Source organism: Dermochelys coriacea, chromosome 5 (assembly GCF_009764565.3).
Source record: "Dermochelys coriacea isolate rDerCor1 chromosome 5, rDerCor1.pri.v4, whole genome shotgun sequence".
In the NCBI taxonomy this organism is placed as follows: domain Eukaryota; kingdom Metazoa; phylum Chordata; order Testudines; family Dermochelyidae; genus Dermochelys; species Dermochelys coriacea.
Window position 1 is genome coordinate 34,145,360 of NC_050072.1, and position 18,421 is coordinate 34,163,780.

The 18,421-nt window shown below is 39.4% G+C and overlaps 1 protein-coding gene across 1 annotated transcript in view; it reads left to right on the forward strand.

Annotated features, from left to right (window-relative positions):
- The window catches only part of ITGA2 (integrin subunit alpha 2), a 92,516-nt gene that overhangs the window by 65,933 nt on the left and 8,162 nt on the right, over positions 1–18,421 (forward strand). The window contains 8 exon segments of the mRNA XM_038403711.2: positions 1,995–2,071; positions 2,237–2,320; positions 4,158–4,260; positions 5,167–5,277; positions 6,289–6,393; positions 7,217–7,330; positions 10,100–10,189; positions 17,558–17,674. Coding sequence (XP_038259639.1) covers positions 1,995–2,071; positions 2,237–2,320; positions 4,158–4,260; positions 5,167–5,277; positions 6,289–6,393; positions 7,217–7,330; positions 10,100–10,189; positions 17,558–17,674 — 801 coding nt within the window.

An 18,421-nucleotide genomic window follows, 5' to 3' on the forward strand; every position in this document is an offset into this window, starting at 1 on the left:
TTGGGTTACATGTTGCCTGTTCTGATGATGATAAACAATGGCCCAAAGATCCCAAACCCACAGGGCTGGGGAAAGAAATGGCTCTACATCATGCATCTTCCTACCATGCTACTGTAATGCTGTATCTCTGCGAGGGTGGGGGGGCTGGGGACAGAAGGTGGGAGGTAGCCATTCTCTACGATATTATTCCCTGGGCACTGAACAGATTTCCAGGCAAGATGATGGTGATATTCATAATGATTGGGAAAGAAGAGAGTGGGGGAAGGATTAAGAGCTCGGTTTTAGCCATGTTTAGCTTAAGCTGACAGCTAGACACCCACCAGGAGATTTCAGAAAGACAGACTGAGATGTTAGTTTGGACAGAAGAAGACAGGACTGGAGTAGAGAGAAAGATCTGAGAGTCGTCAGCACAGAAATAGTAGCTGAAGTTGTGTTTGTGAATGAGATTACCCAGAGATAAAATGTAAAATGGGGGACAGAAGGTAGAGTCTGTGGAATCCCCTACGAAAGTTAGAGGATGGATGAGGAGGATCCAGTTAGAGAGGAGTTGGAGGAGAACCGGGAGAGGACAAAATCATGGAAGCCAAGGAATGTCAAGAATTCAAGAGCAGCAGCATGGTCAACTGGGTTGAAGGCAGCTGACGGTCAAGGATGATGAAGATGGAGTAACAGTTCTGAGATTTGGCTAGGAAGAAGACACCAGAGACTTTGTCCAGAGCAGTTTGTTGAGCTGGGAATTCCTGCTTGGTTCCATCAACAGTAACTCCCTCTCCAGGGCTGCAAACATAACTAATTTGTGGGAGCTGTGCTGCCATGGAAGGAGCGGGTAGCCCAGCACCTAAAAGGAGGTGTGTAAATCTCAGGATAGCCAAGGTTTCAGGAAGCCCATCCTCTTCTCTTTTCCTCTGGGGCAGGAGGGAAACAGTCCTCCCATTCCATGATAGGGTAATTTGGAACAATGAGAAGCTTGCCAATAAGAACAGAAACATGTTCCCTGTGCACAAAAAAATTCACTGGATTGAATGTGACTCCATTTTAACAGCTTTGGTCAAATTGGACTTGTTATGGATTATAGACAGCAGAATGAATACAGTGAGTTGTGACTTTTCTTTCACCTGTGTTAATGCTTAGGGATGTATATAACACAAAAAACTTGATAGTTCATGATCTTGGCACCAAGTGGGAGTGTGCTAATGACACAAAGTTGGGAGGCACCATCAATACAGAGGAGTGAATATTATACAGGAAGAACTGGAAGATCCTGAGGACTGGAGTAATAGAAGTGGGTTAAAATTTCATAGTATGAAGTTCCAGGGACTAATCAGAAATTCTGTTATACATGGGGGGCTCATCAGTTAGAAACAGCAGAGAAAGACCTAGGTATCTTAGTTGATTATAAGATGACTACGAGACACTAGCGTGATGAAGTCATGAAAAAGGCAAATATGATCTTAAGACATCTCAAGTAAGGTATTTCCAGGAGAGATAGGGAAGAATTAATGCCATTGTACAGGACACTGGTGAGACCTCATCTTGATTACTATATACAGTTCTGGTCACTCATGATCAAGAAAGCTTAATTTAAATTGGAACAAGTGCAGAGAAGAGCTATTAAGAAGATCAGGGGAATAGAGATCCTAAGTTTGAAGAGGATGGTTTGTTTTGTCTATAAAAATGAAGGCTGAGAGTTGTGCTTAAATTTCAGGGAGTCGCAGTCCTGGGAAGAAAAAAATTAAAGCTCAAAGGCAGGTCACTGAGAAGCGCAGAGCTTCTACCAGAGCTGCTGCCTCAGACAGTGCCCCAAGCTCCTGCCACTGCCTCATGCAGTGCTCCACCTCTGTTCTACTCCCCCATAGGTAGACACCACCCAGGCATTGATGTGTCCATCACACTCTGTTTATGTGCAGATAAATAATTATTATAATTAATTATATTTGCTTGTAAGCAATTTAAATTTGCTTATTGTATAATCTGTTTGTTTATCTTTTGTGTAGGTATATTTCGATATTAATTTTGACTTTAATCTCAAAAATCTTCAGGATATGGCAAATATAAGTTTTCATGCTTTGAGGTAAATTACATTCTTTATATAATAATTTCATTTAAAAAGCATCCCCTGCCAGTGCTTCACAGTTTAAATATAGTAAGTTAACTATCATTGCCAGTGTAATTTGTTTTAAATGTAATTGTGGGTTATAATACATGAGTGAACAAACTGTTTGTTTTTGATAAACAGTGAAAGTAATGAAGAGCAAGAAGCAGACAACCAGGTCTACCTGTCAGTTCCTCTTCAGTATGATGCAGAAATTCACTTAACAAGGTATGTTGAATAAAGAAAAGAATCTGTCATTTTTGTCAAAGGTATTAGAACATAGAAGTGCTTCTGAGAGACCTTAGATTCACTCTTTATTTGGCTGCTGTTAGAAATTCCTGCTTTATCAAGTACAGGAAAAATCATCTTAGTCTGTTTGTATAATATTGCATGGCTTTTAAAAAGAAAAATTATAAAAAGACCATATATGACCCTAAATACATACTTAGCCAGATACAGATATTATAAGTGCTCAGATACTGCAGTGGTGGCAACCATATAATTACCTAGATAGGTAGTGCTGGCTGTAACATCTGTATTCTAGCTAAATCTGCACAAAAACCACTAACAAAAGTGCTGTGTTTTTAATGATATAATTAATGTACAGTATATACGGTAGTGGGATTGCTGGCTCAAATGTATTGAAAGCTCTTTTCAAAATGGATAGTTTGCTTGGGATCAAGGAAAAGCCTCATTATCTAGGATAAACTATTTATGGTGATATATGATGCGCTCATGCAGCAAACTGCAGGTGAAGGAATAAATATAATATCTTACTTTCTGTAGTGCTTTTTTCATGCCAAACAATCCCAATGAAATGTATAAACTTAAACTGATAGAAAAAAACAAACAGCAATCACTCCAAACTCAACTTTTGAGGTGAAAGGTGCCATCTGCTTAAAAGTGCATAGCAACAATGAATTTGAGGGTAGTTCTACAGGCATGGTGGCATGTAGAATACAGATACTGCATTCCCAGCTAGCATGGATATAAGTAGAAGTGACTGAGGCACTGTTTGAGTAGAGTAGAGTGCCCGACACACCTGAACCCTCACATAATACTGTACACAGCTCTCTATGCACTCAAGCTGTGCCTCCCATGTCTACGCTGATTTGTTCCACAGTTGGAGCCTTTCCCTGCTTCAGTAAAAGAATCTGACAGCAGGGAACGACTGGCAGAGGGGAGGCAGCAGGAAAAGTCTCCAGTCTTCTACTGAAATAGGAAAAGCCTTCAATAGGTCTCCCTTGCCAGAACCTTTTTCTGCCACAGTGAAAGGCTCCAGCAATGGGAAGATGCCAGAGTCTTTCACTGGTGCGAGTAGCTACATGCTGCAGTGAGTGTGGACGCAGCCTGCCTTTCACTACAGCATGTAACCACACGTACCTTAAGCACTATTGCAAATATAGGCTAGTTTAGACAAGGTCTGGGAGATTAATTTTTAGAATAATCTGTCCCATAAATACAGTGTTTAACAGCCCCAATTTTGCAAACATTATTACAATATCTTGAAAGACCCAGATGTGACACTTCACCAGGTGTGCCAATTCCTACGTTCCAGGAGCAGATGAATCCATGAGTTTTTTCCTAAAATGCTGACCAGCTGTCTTCTTTGTACCGTTCCATGACAGATATTTTCTTCTAAAACACCTCTATTCTGTAGAGAAATTAGTGTTCAAACGTATGCGACTCTTCATCTGTTCTCTTTTCAATAATCATAATTTCCAAAAATCCCTGGATAAAAACATTTATTTTTTGTTTACAGCAGCAATAATGTATTCCTTGTTTTAATGTGTGTATTCTAACATCAGTGGCAAATTTTTACCATTTCATGGCATTGCTATGCTACACTACATTTCAAATCCTCTTCGAGATCTGGGCTCCAGTAAGAAGTTTCCTGTTTCTTAAACAACTTTTTAACATTAAAGTAAAAACAAGGGTACAAATAATTGAATCTCATCTTCTTATTACACTTCTGAACTCTGATTAACTGATTTCTAATGAACCAAAAAGCATCCAATTACATAGCTGCCAAATAAAAATCTGTTGTTTTATGGTTGATTACCAGGTTTACAAGCATAAATTTCTATGAAGTATATTCTGATCGTAGTATTCCTTCCACTGTGAATAATTTTGAAGAGATTGGTCCTGCATTCAATTTTTCAGTGAAGGTTAGTAAACATTTTTGGGGATGAGACAAGATCTTGCCTTTCCATCTATAGTCTGTACCCAAAGAGCAGACAAAAAGATGGTCCTTGGTATATTTCACTTTGCTGCTTTATGAATTTGGTCAATGAGGAAAATGATTCTAAATAGCTGAACGATGAATGCTTCACCACCATAACGCACAACCTTCACTTGCTTAAAGGTAAGATTCCCATTTAGTGATGGGCAGTCTTATGTACGTTTGGTTCTCCAGTTGCTCACATTAGCCCAGATCTTGCAAAGACTTATGTATGTGTTAATAGTGAAGTCAGTCTATCAGTTCCTCTGCAGACAGAAATCAATGGGACTACTCACAGTACATAAAGTTAAGTACATTCATAAGTCTTTGCAGGATTTGGGCCATTGAAAGAAGACACACTGATTTCTTTAGTTTGGCTAAGGGCTAAGTACTCAGAGTAGTCTTCAAGGCGGTACATGACCAAGTCTGATTATTGATAACTGTATTGGTTATGTAACTCTGGAAAAAATTTAGCTGCAAATATGCAACGTGGCGGAAACCTAAATTTAACGGTAACTGTGGGAATGTAAACGTAACCTATCTTGTAGGTTATTGGCTGCAACAAAATATTTGCTTTTCCAGAAGTGTTTTATGCAACTAATGAGAGTTTTTTGTTTTGAAAGCAGCCACGTATTCAAAATTATATGGTATAAATTATTTTACATGTAATGCTGGTATAATGCAATTACTGCCCAGTTAGAGATAAGTTTAGGTATAGGAAAAAATATTGCAGTGAAACCAGTTCAAAGTTTTAATCAGTCTTAGAGCATTCTGATGTTCTTGGTATAGCTGAATAATTTGTTTGTATCCAGTTATAGCTAAATAAATTAATAACTAGCTATTTTCTATTTAGATTACAACGGGAAGCATTCAAGTAAAGGTGGCTTCTGTAAAAATCCATTTTCCACAGTTGACTAAAGGAAACAATCCTCTGATGTATCTAACTGAACTGGATACAGATCAGGTGAAGAACTAAACTACATCAATTACAAACTGTAACTTGTGTAATAAATGTAATGTAGACTCATTAGAATAATGGTATAAGAGCTGAGACCTAGGATCCAGACAGTCAACAAGCAGTCATGGTGTGATGTCCTGAGACTGCATTTTAATGTTTGTATTGATGTTGTCTCCATTCACTGGTAAAGTGGCTCCCGCATCTTGACAACAGAGAATCTCTGCCCTTTCTTTCTTTTCAGTCCTAGTTGATAGGATGCTTCAATGGTTGGGGCACTAGCCTACGATATAGGAGCCTGAATTCATGTCCCTGCTCTGCCACAGGCTTCCAACATGGCCTTGGGCAAGTCACTTAGTCACTCTGTTGATCAATTCCCTACCTGTAAAAATGGGGATAATAGTATTGCCTAGTGTACCGGTCAAGGACTGGTGGAAAAAATGACATGTGATCACATAATTAAAGTCTGTAACATAATGAATTTAGTGATTTCAAAATGGGAGTTATTCCATTGATTTTAATGGGACCAGGATCTCAACTTCAATTTTAACCAACAGTTAGCCCCATATCTGGGACTAGTTTTAAGCATGTGTTGTTGTTAAGATTGTCAGGAATGGAACAGGCTCCTTCGTTATTCTCCATCCAGAATGTACTCAGAATATTGCCCTCAGGGAAACTCACCTTATCTGAATGCACTTCCTTTATGTATGCAGAGAAAAACCAGGGTCCAATATTAGTGTAGATAATGTTTTCAAAGTATTTCACACCTTACACATAAGTCAAAGGTCATGTACTTCTCAACTGGACCCTCTTTCAAATCATAAATCACAGTTTGTAAAATTTGATAAACATAAGCTATTTTTTCTTAGAATTACCAAAACATTTTAAATCAATTTAATTCTTAATTGTAAAGGAAATTAATACATTATCAGTATTTTCCAAAAGCATTCAGTATTTTACACACACACACAAAATCACCCTTATGCTTCCACCAAGTATAATTCTGCATTTTCTTTTTAGGCTCAAGGTGTCAGTTGTGATGCAAAGATTAATCCTTTGCGAATAGGAAAAACATCTTATTCTGCATCTTTCAAGGAAGAAAACTTCAGAGTTGCAAAAGAACTAGTAAGGAAAAGCTGTGACTATAACATCTGTTGTCCCAATCCTGCACTGTAATCCACTTAGGCAGACCTCTGTGCCATGCAGGGGCCCTGTTGGCATCAGTGGTGCTCCACACTGGCTCAGCAGTCCACCTATATAAATCACAATGCAGGATAGGGGCCTATCATTGTATTGTGTTGCTGTTTCCTCCTCCTTTGTATGTATTTTTTTTCTTTCTACAGCTAAAATTTCTGCACAATAACCACAGCCCATTTTCCACTACATATTACCCTGTGTGCATGCATGTATTGTGTATGTGCAAATGGTTCTCTTTTTCACAGAACAGTCCCTAATATTACTTCTTGCAGCTCACTCAAACTCTGGTCTTTCTGCTTTCTTGTCTGTCTAGTTCAGTTTATTTTAGGTTTTCCTACAGCGACCATCTGACTATTAATATTGCTGCACTGTATGGATAATTGAGATCACTAATGCTGACTAAATTAATCTAAACCTCCTCTTAAATAACTATTAAAATATGCTTATAACATTAAGAATCTATGTGAAATGAGACTTCTTGCTGGAGGAGATCCTTCTGGGTTAGGGCTGAGGAATGCTGGTGGAGAAGTATGAGTAAGCTTTCACTTACAGTGTTCATACTGCCCTATAGATAAGCAGGGGGATTTAGCATGAGTCACAAATATTTAATTAATACATACACAATAACTAAGTTAAGAAACTTGTTCAGCGAGGACCAAGAAGTTTAGAATTAAAACTGTGGTATTTGTTAAAGTGAATTATGCTTTTTAAAATCAAGTTAATACCTCTTTTTCCCCCCCTTCTCTGAAAGAACTGTAAGAACACGCACTGTAATACAATTACATGCAGGTTGAAAGACCTCACACTGAAAGGAGAGTATTTTGTAAACGTGTCTACCAGAATCTGGAATGGGACCTTTGCAGCTGTAAGTATCAGGTACCTTTTGATGGGAGATGTTATAACCATGTATATCATGTTCGCTGATATTTTTGAAACTTAACACTGAAAGTGCCCCTTGCATAGCAATCCCTTCCTCTTCTTGTTTGACATTGTTTTGTCTATTATCCTAAATCAAAAATTTGCAACTGAAGCTGAAACAGACACTAAGTCTGTGTAACAAACCATTTAAAATATTAAATAGAGAGAGCCCCACTGAGGCATTGCAGCTACAGTGGTGACACACCTCTTCCTCGATGCTGGCACATGGTGTTTGCTTTTGTAGACTGTCCTATAAGCTCAAGTAACCAGAAACTAGAGTTTCTGTAGAGCTAAAAAAGACAACACATCAGGAAAAAAAAGAAGCTTATACAGAGTTCTTCTTCAAGTCTGGGCCAACATGGCTACAACAATGCAATAAATTATTGTGCAGTCATATTATATTCTGAAAAAAAAGATCTTCACTTTTGAACTGCAGCAAACCTTTATTCAGGCTTGTCAGGATTTTTTTTGCAATTTTGAGGATTAATATTTATTTTACATTTTTTTTCCAATTTGTATCTATTTTTATTTTTAAGATTTTTATTATGTTATTTTAACCTATTCAGCAGTGGGGTAGCCTTCCCTATGGCCAGGGGCTTGTTGTCCTCCTCGCAGCCCTGGCCAGAGGGTCTCTTATCTGCCTCACCAGCACCGCAGCCTTCCCCACACCTTGTGCCTACGGGGACTGGGTGGCACTGGACCTGCAGCCATGCAAGGAGCCCTCTGCAGCCTTGCTGTCATGGCCTCCCTCACCGATTCCCATGTCAGCAGTGCAGCAGAGGGCTCCCTCAGCTGGTGCGTAGCCTGTGACACCCACTCCCTGAAGGTGCAAAGTGCAGGGGGCATTACCGATGGATATTTTATTCATTGATTTCAGTACGTCAGCTGAAATCAACATTTACTGATATATATGGATTTTAATCAAATCCTGCCAAGCTTGCCTATATTGCATTCATTCTAATCATTTCCAAGTACCAAAAGCCCAGAACTTAATGCTATTGTTAGTGTTGCCAATTTTTTTCTTCAGAAAAGGTGTGTACATTCAGTACAAAGATATAAAAACCTTTTTGTTTAGTTTTTTTTAAAGGGTCACTTGTCAAAGAAACAGATTTCAAACAGATTGAATTTTACAGTATGTTTAAAGTATCATTTAAATAATAACCCTAACTATCACATCTTAAACTCCCACATGTCCATAACACTAATCGTGAAGAAATGATCAGCCCTCTGAAATGAAACAATGTTTGCTTCTCAGCTAGGCAATCAACCAAAACGCTCCTAACATTCTGGGTTTGTTTGCAGTGTCAGGCACATGACTTACTGTCTGTGTTCTGTCCGCCAAGTCTTGTAACTGGGTACTGAAATTTACAAGCAGGATTCTTGTAAACGTCAATATTTAAACAATTTTTTTTAAAAAAAAGCCCTCAGGTTAGACTGATAGTGTAACAGGCTTATGAGAGTGTGTGAATCAAGAATCTGCCTGTCCTGATAGTGTCCTTTTTACGACTGTATTTATTTTTTTGATGAGCTGAACCAAGAATACTTGGATGTTGTTTTAGATGTACGAAAGGTCAGAATCAAAGCAAGTAAATGGCTGTGCATTGATAGAGCAGGAGAGGTAGTAGGTAATGCTGGCTTCCCTCTAGCAGAAACAAATCTGTTTCAATTTTCCCTATCATCTCATGGCCATATATCCTCCATTTGATTGTCAGTACTCCAGCATGAACAGCCTTTTATAGATGGCAAGGCACCCCCATAATCCTTCTCATTTAGAATGACAGGCATTCTGTGCGAAAAGGATGAAGGGTATGCATGCATCTGTAAAGCAGGGAAGAGAAAGGAGTGTGCTGCGGAGTCGACAGTCGAGTAAAGAACGATGATTCAGGAGATAAAAGGACCATATATTTATCCCATCTGGGATAGCTTCTCCAGTTCTGCATGCAGTGGTTGGAGTTCTGACCACATTCCTCTAACAACACCCCTTCCTACAGCACTCTTTTTACACTGATATCCTTGTACTGTTGGTCGCATGTGGAAAATGTCACATGGAACACAGTCGTACTGAACTGGCAATGTTTGAACTCCTGCGTAGGCTCTGCTGAGATTAGAAATAGTAATGGAAGGAGATGGAATCTCTGGGTCAGGCACAAGAATACTTTTTAAAAGTATTCCGTTTTTTACCTTTTTCAAACCCGAAAGAGTGAAGAGGATCAGATGCTGAGGGGTGGAGAAGAATAGATAGTGATCGAAAAAAGTAAAGGGAAGAAAAGCAGAGAGAAGTTGGATAGAGAGACAGAGGAAAAGGAAGGAAAAAACACCCTCTCATTTTATAGTTCTTTTAAAGGCCAGAGCTATGTCCCTGTCTTGTGCTATATTGCCTTTCTATTTCTCCCATTCCCTCTGATTCTCTGGCCACCTTCATAGCTAAACAGCAGCAAAAGTTTTCAAACAATGACAGATATTTCCATATCTTCTTTTCTTTGAACTGTATGATGAAAATAGGTTTTTTTTTTTAAATAAAGTCTTAATTATTAACAGTAAGCATAGCAAGGTTGAAGTCTGTATTACTGGCATATTTATGCATTATTTTCCAATTTTCGTAATACTATAATATTCTTCAGCTGTAGAGTATCATTCACTTAAGGAGAATTATTTTAAAACATCTTCATTATAGGAATGCTTGATTAGATGTTTACAGGTTTTTTTTCTATTGCAGTCAACTTTCCAGATGTTACAGCTGACAGCAGATGCAGAAATTGATACACATAACCCAGAATTATTTGTAATTGGAGAGAATACCCTATCTGTGAGTGCTGTTCAATGGAAATGTTTCCTTTCTGTATATTTTACTATGTCTAAAGTCTAATATTTGATTTTTAATGTCCCTGAGAGGTGTGTGACAGGCCACAGAAAATCTGCTCATTTGCTTGAATATGTTAAGTTGGTTTTATTCACTTTTAGAGTTGGTTTTAGAGTTGTTGAAAATATGTCAGTTTCAGCTGGCTGGTGTTTCTACAAATGCTATTTGTTTAATTTATGTGAGCTTGCACACTGAGTTTTGTTGTGAATGAACTCCGAAACTACCAGCAAAATTCGGTAGAAACCTCTGAGGTTCAACTGGTTTCATGTAAAAAATGTCAAATTTTGCATAAAACAATAAATTGACCTGGATTCATGAACTTTAGGAAACCTTTCAGCAAACTCATCTGAGTTTTTTAAGTTGTATTTGCATAGGTGCATTTTGGTATAATTGTGAATATTTGCACAGTTCTGATGATGACCAAAATCACATCTACATTGTAACATTTGCACAGTATACTCCAATTTAGAATGGATGTAATATGGACATATTTAATAATCTTGATGTTCTAGTGACTTTTATCTTAAATACTCTCTATTGTACACACTGCAATGGTTTAGAATGTTTCCTTCCAAGGATTTAATTCATTAAAATGTAAACTTAAATAGTTTTGGGGAAAATGCTTTGTTACAATACCCTTGCAGTAGAAATAATAACATCTCCTTCCCTTGGTCTGGGTATGGGTTGACATTACTTCACCTGCAATACTGGTTTTCTATTCCTTTTTGGAGAACTTCCTAGCCCATCTGATCCAAAAAGTAGATCTATTTCAAGGCCTTTGGGGATTGGAATGCAACTCAAGAAACAAGCTAATAAGGGGTTTCAGAGTAGCAGCCGTGTTAGTCTGTATTCACAAAAAATCCGATGAAGTGAGCTGTAGCTCAGGAAAGCTTATGCTCAAATAAATTTGTTAGTCTCTAAGGTGCCACAAGTCCTCCTTTTCTTTTAAGCTAATAAAGGAGTCAACTTGGTGATGATGATGTGCATCAGCACCCAGTTGCAGTTAATGGAAAATCCAATGAAATATGTACTAGGGCAATTATTGATTGACCTATCTCCAAGTGGAAATAAGGCCAAAGCACAGTACTACTTTTGTCATCAATGTTCCCATGAAACAATGCACTTTGTAAAGAGATTCTAAATGGGTCCATTTGTACCTGGGCATGTATTTAGTTCAGGGCAAGCTGCTGAAAAGAAGAGAGAGTATATTTGTAGGTTTGAAGAATTTCACAATGTCCCCAAAACAACAGATGCCAGTGTTTGGACTGGCTCAAGGGTGGCCAACCTGTAGTTCCAGATCCGCATGCGGCTCTTCAGAGGTTAATATGTGGCTCCTTGCATAGGCGCTGACTCCAGGGCTTGAGCTACAGGGCTTGAGCTAATTTTCCAATGTGCCGGGGGGTGCTTACTGCTCAACCCCCTGCTCTGCCCGAGGCCCTGCCCCTACTCCACCCTTCCCCGAGCCTGCCATGCCCTTGCTCCTCCACCTTGCCCACAGACCCTCCTGCGCATGCAAATTAGCTGATTGCAGCAGGCAGGAGGTGCTGACTTCAGGGCTGTGAGCAGGCAGGAGGCATTAGGGGCTGGAGGGTGGGAGCTGATATGGGGGCTGCTGATGTATTACTGTGGCTCTTTGGCAATGTACATTGGTAAATTCTGGCTCCTTCTCAGGCTCACGTTGGCCACCCCTGGACTAGCATGATACTTGGAGTGTCCTAGATTATATAATATATACATATCAAATGTCTCTTTTGTTACCCTAATTTAATTCTTATACATTAATTACACCAGCAAAACAAGATCATGAAACTGATTGTAGAAAATGTTATTTGTGATTTAAGAAATTAATCCTACATGCATCATTAAGGATCTACAAACTATCCTGAAGGATGACCCATCACTCTCACAGATCTTGGGAGACAGGCCAGTCCTTGCTTACAGACAGCCCCCCAACCTGAAGCAAATATTCACCAGCAACCACACACCACACAACAGAACCACTAACCCAGGAACCTATCCTTGCAACAAAGCCCGTTGCCAACTGTGTCCACATATCTATTCAGGGGACACCATCATAGGGCCTAATCACATCAGCCACACTATCAGAGGCTCGTTCACCTGCGCATCTACCAACGTGATATATGCCATCATGTGCCAGCAATGCCCCTCTGCCATGTACATTGGTCAAACTGGACAGTCTCCATGCAAAAGAATAAATGGACACAAATCAGACGTCAAGAATTATAACATTCAAAAACCAGTTGGAGAACACTTCAATCTCTTTGGTCACTTGATTACAGACCTAAAAGTGGCAATACTTCAACAAAAAAACTTCAAAACCAGACTCCAATGAGAGACTGCTGAATTGGAATTAATTTGCAAATTGGATACAAGTAACTTTAGGCTTGAATAGAGACTGGGAGTGGATGGGTCATTATACAAAGTAAAACTATTTCCCCATGTTTATCCCCCTCCCACCACCCCTCATTGTTCCTCAGACGTTCTTGTTAACTGCTGGAAGTGGCCCACCTTGATTATCAGATACCCCCATCCTCCCCGCTGGTAATAGCTCACCTTAAGTGATCACTCCGGTTACAGTGTGTATGGTAACACCCATTGTTTCATGTTCTCTATGTATATAAATCTCCCCACTGTATTTTCCACTGAATGCATCCGATGAAGTGAGCTGTAGCTCACAAAAGCTTATGCTCAAATAAATGTGTTAGTCTCTAAGGTGCCACAAGTACTCCTTTTCTTTTTGCGAATACAGACTAACACGGCTGCTACTCTGAAACCTACAGTAGGGCTGTCGATTAATCGCAGTTAACTCACGCGATTAACTCAAAAAATAATTAATCGCAATTAAAAATAATCGTGATTAATCACAATTTTAATCACACTGTTAAACAGAATACCAATTGAAATGTATTCAATATTTTGGATGTTTTTCTACATTTTCATATGTATTGTATTCTGTGTTGTAATTAAAATCATAGTATATATTCTTGAATACAAACATTTGCACTGTAAAAGATAAAAGAAATAGTATTTTTCAATTAACCTCATACAAGTACTGTAGTGCAATCGCTGTGTGGTGAAAATGCAATTTACAAATGTAGATTTTTTTTTTTTGGTTACATATGCACTCAAAAACAAAACACGTAAAACTTCAGAGCCTACAAGTCCACTCAGTCCTACTTCTCATTCAGCCAATCTCTGTAAGTTTGTTTAAATTTACAGGGGATAATGCTGCCCTCTTCTTATTTACAATGTCACCAGAAAGTGAGAATAGGCATTTGCATGGCATTTTGTAGCCAGCATTGCAAGGTATTTACATGCCAGATATGCTAAACATTCGTATGCCCCTTCATGGTTCAGTCACCATTCCACAGGACATGCTTCCATGCTGACGACGCTCATTTAAAAAAAATGCATTAATTAAATTTGTGACTGAACTCCTTCGGGGAAAATTGTATGTCCCCTGCTGTTTTACCCACATTCTGCCGTATATTTCCTGGTATAGCAGTCTCGGATGATGACCCAGCATGTTGTTCATTTTAAGAACACTTTCACTGCAGATTTGACAAAAAGCAAAGAAGGTATCAATGTGAGATTTTGAAAGATAGCTACAGCACTCGACCCAAGGTTTAAGAATCTAAAGTGCCTTCCAAAATCCAAGAGGGACGAGGTATGGAGCATGCTTTCAAAAATCTTAAAAGAGCAACACTGCGATAAAGAAACTATAGAACCCGAAGCACCAAAAAAGAAAATCGGCCTTCTGTTGGTGGTATCTGGTGCAGATGATGAAAATGAACATGCATTGGTCCATGCTGCTTTGGATTGTTATCGAGAAGATCCTGTTATCAGCATGGATACATCTCCCTTGGAATGGTGGTTGAAGCATGAAGGGACATATGAATCTTTAGCACATCTGGCATGTAAATATCTTGCGATGCTGGCTACAACAGTGCCATGAGAATGCCTCTTCTCATTTTCAGGTGACGTAAACAGGAAGTGGGCAGCATTATCTCCTGCAAAAATGTAAACAAACTTGATTGGCTGAACAAGAAGTAGGACTGAGTGCACTTGCAGGCTCTAAAGCTTTACATTGTTTTATTTTTGAATGCAGTTATATTTTGTACATAATTCTACATTTGTAAGTTCAACTTTCATGATAAAGAGACTGCACTACAGTACTTGTATGAGGTGAATTGAAAAATACTATTTTTTACAGTGCAAGTACTTGTAATAAAAAAATAGAGTACTGTACACATTGTATTCTGTGTTGTAATTGAAATCGGTATATTTTAAAATGTAGAAAACATCCAAAAATATTTAAATAAATGGTATTCTATTATTGTTTAACAGTGCAATTAATTGTTTTAATCACCCGATTAATCACGATTAATTTCTTTAATTGCTTGACAGCCCTAATCTACAGTAATCTTTTACGTATCCTGCACTATAAAACTTTGATCCACAATTGAGTTATGGGAGGTTCAGTTACAGCAGCATGTGTTCAATAGAGAATTAGAAAAATATATATGGTGTGCAGAATGAATATTTGGAAGAGTGTATGCGTGTACTCCACTTTTTAGTGATTCCACATCACCTGGGGGGCGGGGGAACCCATTTCTAGTTTTTTTTAGGGTGAAATCCTGGTCACACCGATTTCCAGTGGAAGTTTTGACACTGATTTGAATGGTTCATATTGCAGGTGTGATTTGGGCCATATTTTAGTGGTTGGTGGGGGGAGATATTAGTTTGCAGTATTTTTATTTCAAAGAACATTTCCTCCAAATAAACTGAACCCTCAAGTCTCCCTGCCACCAGAGGTTTGTATGTAAATTCAGGTTTTCTCCATCTCTTTCCCTCACTTCTCAAATTTTCCCCTTTTCCACACCAGATGGTAACATGCCTGGCTGCGAATCCCTTACCAAATAATTTTAAAATCTTTGGATTTTTTGATGAGAGATTTTGTTGAGATATTTAAGGTATCTTATGGCCCCTTACTCTCTTGTGCCACAATGCAAGCTGGGCTCACAGTCCCTTAGAGAATGCCATTTGCATGTAGTGACTTTTCAAAGTGTAGATCTGCCTTTTCAAAGGAGGTAGCTTCAGCATTATTTTAATATCCGTAACAGTATCAGCCAGCCATCACATACAAGCAGCTTTTCCCCATTGCAAATTAGAGAAGCTTGTTTTCAGCATAAATGAATTGAACGTTGTCCCTGAATAATTGGGTGGAGGAGCTTTTCAGATGTACTTGTATGAGAAATCTTCAGATTTTTTCCAGTTAGAAAGCACTGCCAGTTGAGAACAAAGTACAGAAAGTTTACCTGCTAAAATCATTATTGTGGCTGTTCAGTTATAAAATGCATGAAGATTGTTGCAGTGAAATGGATACACATAGCCACACCTAACACAATAACAGAGTTCCAATGGTAATGTCTTAAATCATTGACGTGTCAGTGTGGCTTTCCCAGAAAGCTTGAGACTAAATTCCACCAGGCAAAGCTGAGAGCAAGCAACCCTGAAAAAATGCATTGCTGTAGTTTATCAGGTTTCACAGCAAGCAAAACCTGTTCCCATTATAACTCTTTATAAACATTAACTACTCACATATGAAAATTAAAATGTGCCTCCAAAAAGTTTAAAGTTCCTGAAACTTGCAAGTAGTATTAACCAGATGTGAAGTTTATAAACCTTAGACTAATAGGTCTATAAGAGCAATTGTAAATATCCATCCAAATTTATAATCAGACTTAACCCATGCACAATTAACTAGTTCCTTGGTAGCTGTAACCTGAAAATGAGTTAATTTCCAGATAGTTTGGGGGCTCTGTATTCTGACCAGTGAGAAACCATGGCAATGTCAGGGAACTCAAGGGAAGAACAGAACCTAGCACAATTCCACCTTTTCTGTCCTTCCAACTTGACCCATCTCCTCTTGCTGCCGCTTCCTCAAGCTAAGAACTGGTAGTGGAAACCTGGCTAACATTAAGGGCGGGGAAGAACTAGTACAGATCTTAGAGTAGTTCCAAGTAGGCTGTTAAGACCTGAAGGCCAAGAGCAGGAAGCCATCTGCCTGCTAGGATGGGAGGATAATGTGTGGACTTTCGTGTGTATGAATCATAGAATATCAGGGTTGGAAGGGACCTCAGGAGGTCATCTAGTCCAACCCCCTACTCAAAGCAGGACCAATCCCCAACTAAATCATCCCAGCCAGGGCTTTCTCAAGCCTGACCTTAAAAACTTCTAAGGAAGGAGATTCCACCACCTCCCTAGGTAATACGGTCCAGTGTTTCACCACCCTCCTAGTGAAAAAGTTTTTCCTAATATCCAACCGAAACCTCCCACACTGCAACTTGAGACCATTACTCCTTGTTCTGTCATCTGCTACCACTGAGAACAGTCTAGATCCATCCTCTTTGGAACCCCCTTTCAGGTAGTTGAAAGCAGCTATCAAATCCCCCCTCATTCTTCTCTTCTGTAGACTAAATAATCCCAGTTCCCTCAGCCTCTCCTCATAAATCATGTGTTCCAGTCCCCTAATCATTTTTGTTGCCCTCCGCTGGACTCTTTCCAATTTTTCCACATCCTTCTTGTAGTGTGGGGCCCAAAACTGGACACAGTACTCCAGATGTGGCCTCACCAATGTCGAATAGAGGGGAACGATCACATCCCTCGATCTTCAATTGTGCTAGGATCTGTTTGGGATACACATCCCAAAATGCCATTGGCCTTCTTGGAAACAACGGCACACTGAGTGAATAATGTTGCTGCCTTGTGTACTACTGGCTACTACTGTCAGTTTGGACTAGTGCTCTTTTAGCTGAAGTAGCAGAGGCCTTTGTTTTGTGAAGATGGAGGACCAGCACCATCCAGTCCTAATCCCAGCCCCAAGTCTTTGTGGGTATGAGAGATTTATCTAGCAGTGGTCTCTGTCTGCAGTGCGTAGATTCACTGCAGAAGGATTTTCGTTAAAGGAATGAGGAGGTGATGAAGACGAGATTACGCTTCGTCTTTGTTCCGTGGGCTGTGCATAGACCATCTTATGTGTTTTGTATGGCACCTAGAACAATGGTGCCATCTGTAGCTGGGATGCCTATGTATCACAATGAAAATATCTATTTATAACAATCGGAAATAGCTATTAACACCAGCAAATCAGACAATAATTCTGGTGCAGCCCTCCAGCCTTTTGCCAGGGAATCTCTACAGCTGTTCCAGCTAAATAAAAGATGGGGATTAGAAAAACTTTGTTAATATTGTTAATGTTGACACACAACAAATAAAACTGTCTGCTTTCAGATCCCAGTGACAATAATGAAGCCTGAGGAGAAAGCGGAGGTACCAATCGGAGTTGTGATAGGAAGTATACTGGCAGGATTCCTACTGCTGTTAGCATTGGTTGCTGTTTTATGGAAGGTGAGTAGATATTTATATCGATAAAAGTAACCAACGGAAGTTCCCACCTGAATACACCAGGGCTATAATCTTAGGAATTACTGTGTAATCATGCTGAACAATCATTTATCTGCAACCTGGGGAGAAAAATATTTTTATTTGTATTGTACCTTGCATGTGAGGATCTCAAAGAACGTAACGAGAGCCTTACAGCAGTCCTGGGAATTATGGAAAATTATAATACATTTAATAGACAAGGAAACTGATGCAGGGAACGGTTAAGCACTGATTTCCTATATAACCATGGCACCTCGGTTTCTGATATGCTGTCAGCCTGCCTTCATGACTCGCAAGCTGTGCTCTGCACATACCTTCGATGTTTGAAGGGGGCAGGCTGGGCAGCAGAGGGATGGGGGTAGACTTTGGGGAAAGATGGGAAAATGAACAAGGATATGCAAGAGGCAGGCAGGGTGAGTGGAAGATGGAGAAAGGAAGAGGCTTGTGGGGGTACGGAGTGGAGGGACTAAGGAGAAGCAGGGTGTCTGGTTTTGGGAAAGGCAACAGATTGTCTCTGCGCCAAAGCATTGGTGTTTAAAGGGCTCTCTGGCGTATCAAGGCAACTGCTCCCTGGGGAGCTCTTCTAGATCTTATGCTTCGGCATAAAGACACTTGGCTGCACAGTTCTGTTGCTTTGGCACTTGATTGCACCAAGCAGCAGCTCCTTTTTTAAATATGGATTTGTGTTTGGGGCTATACAGCATAGCAACT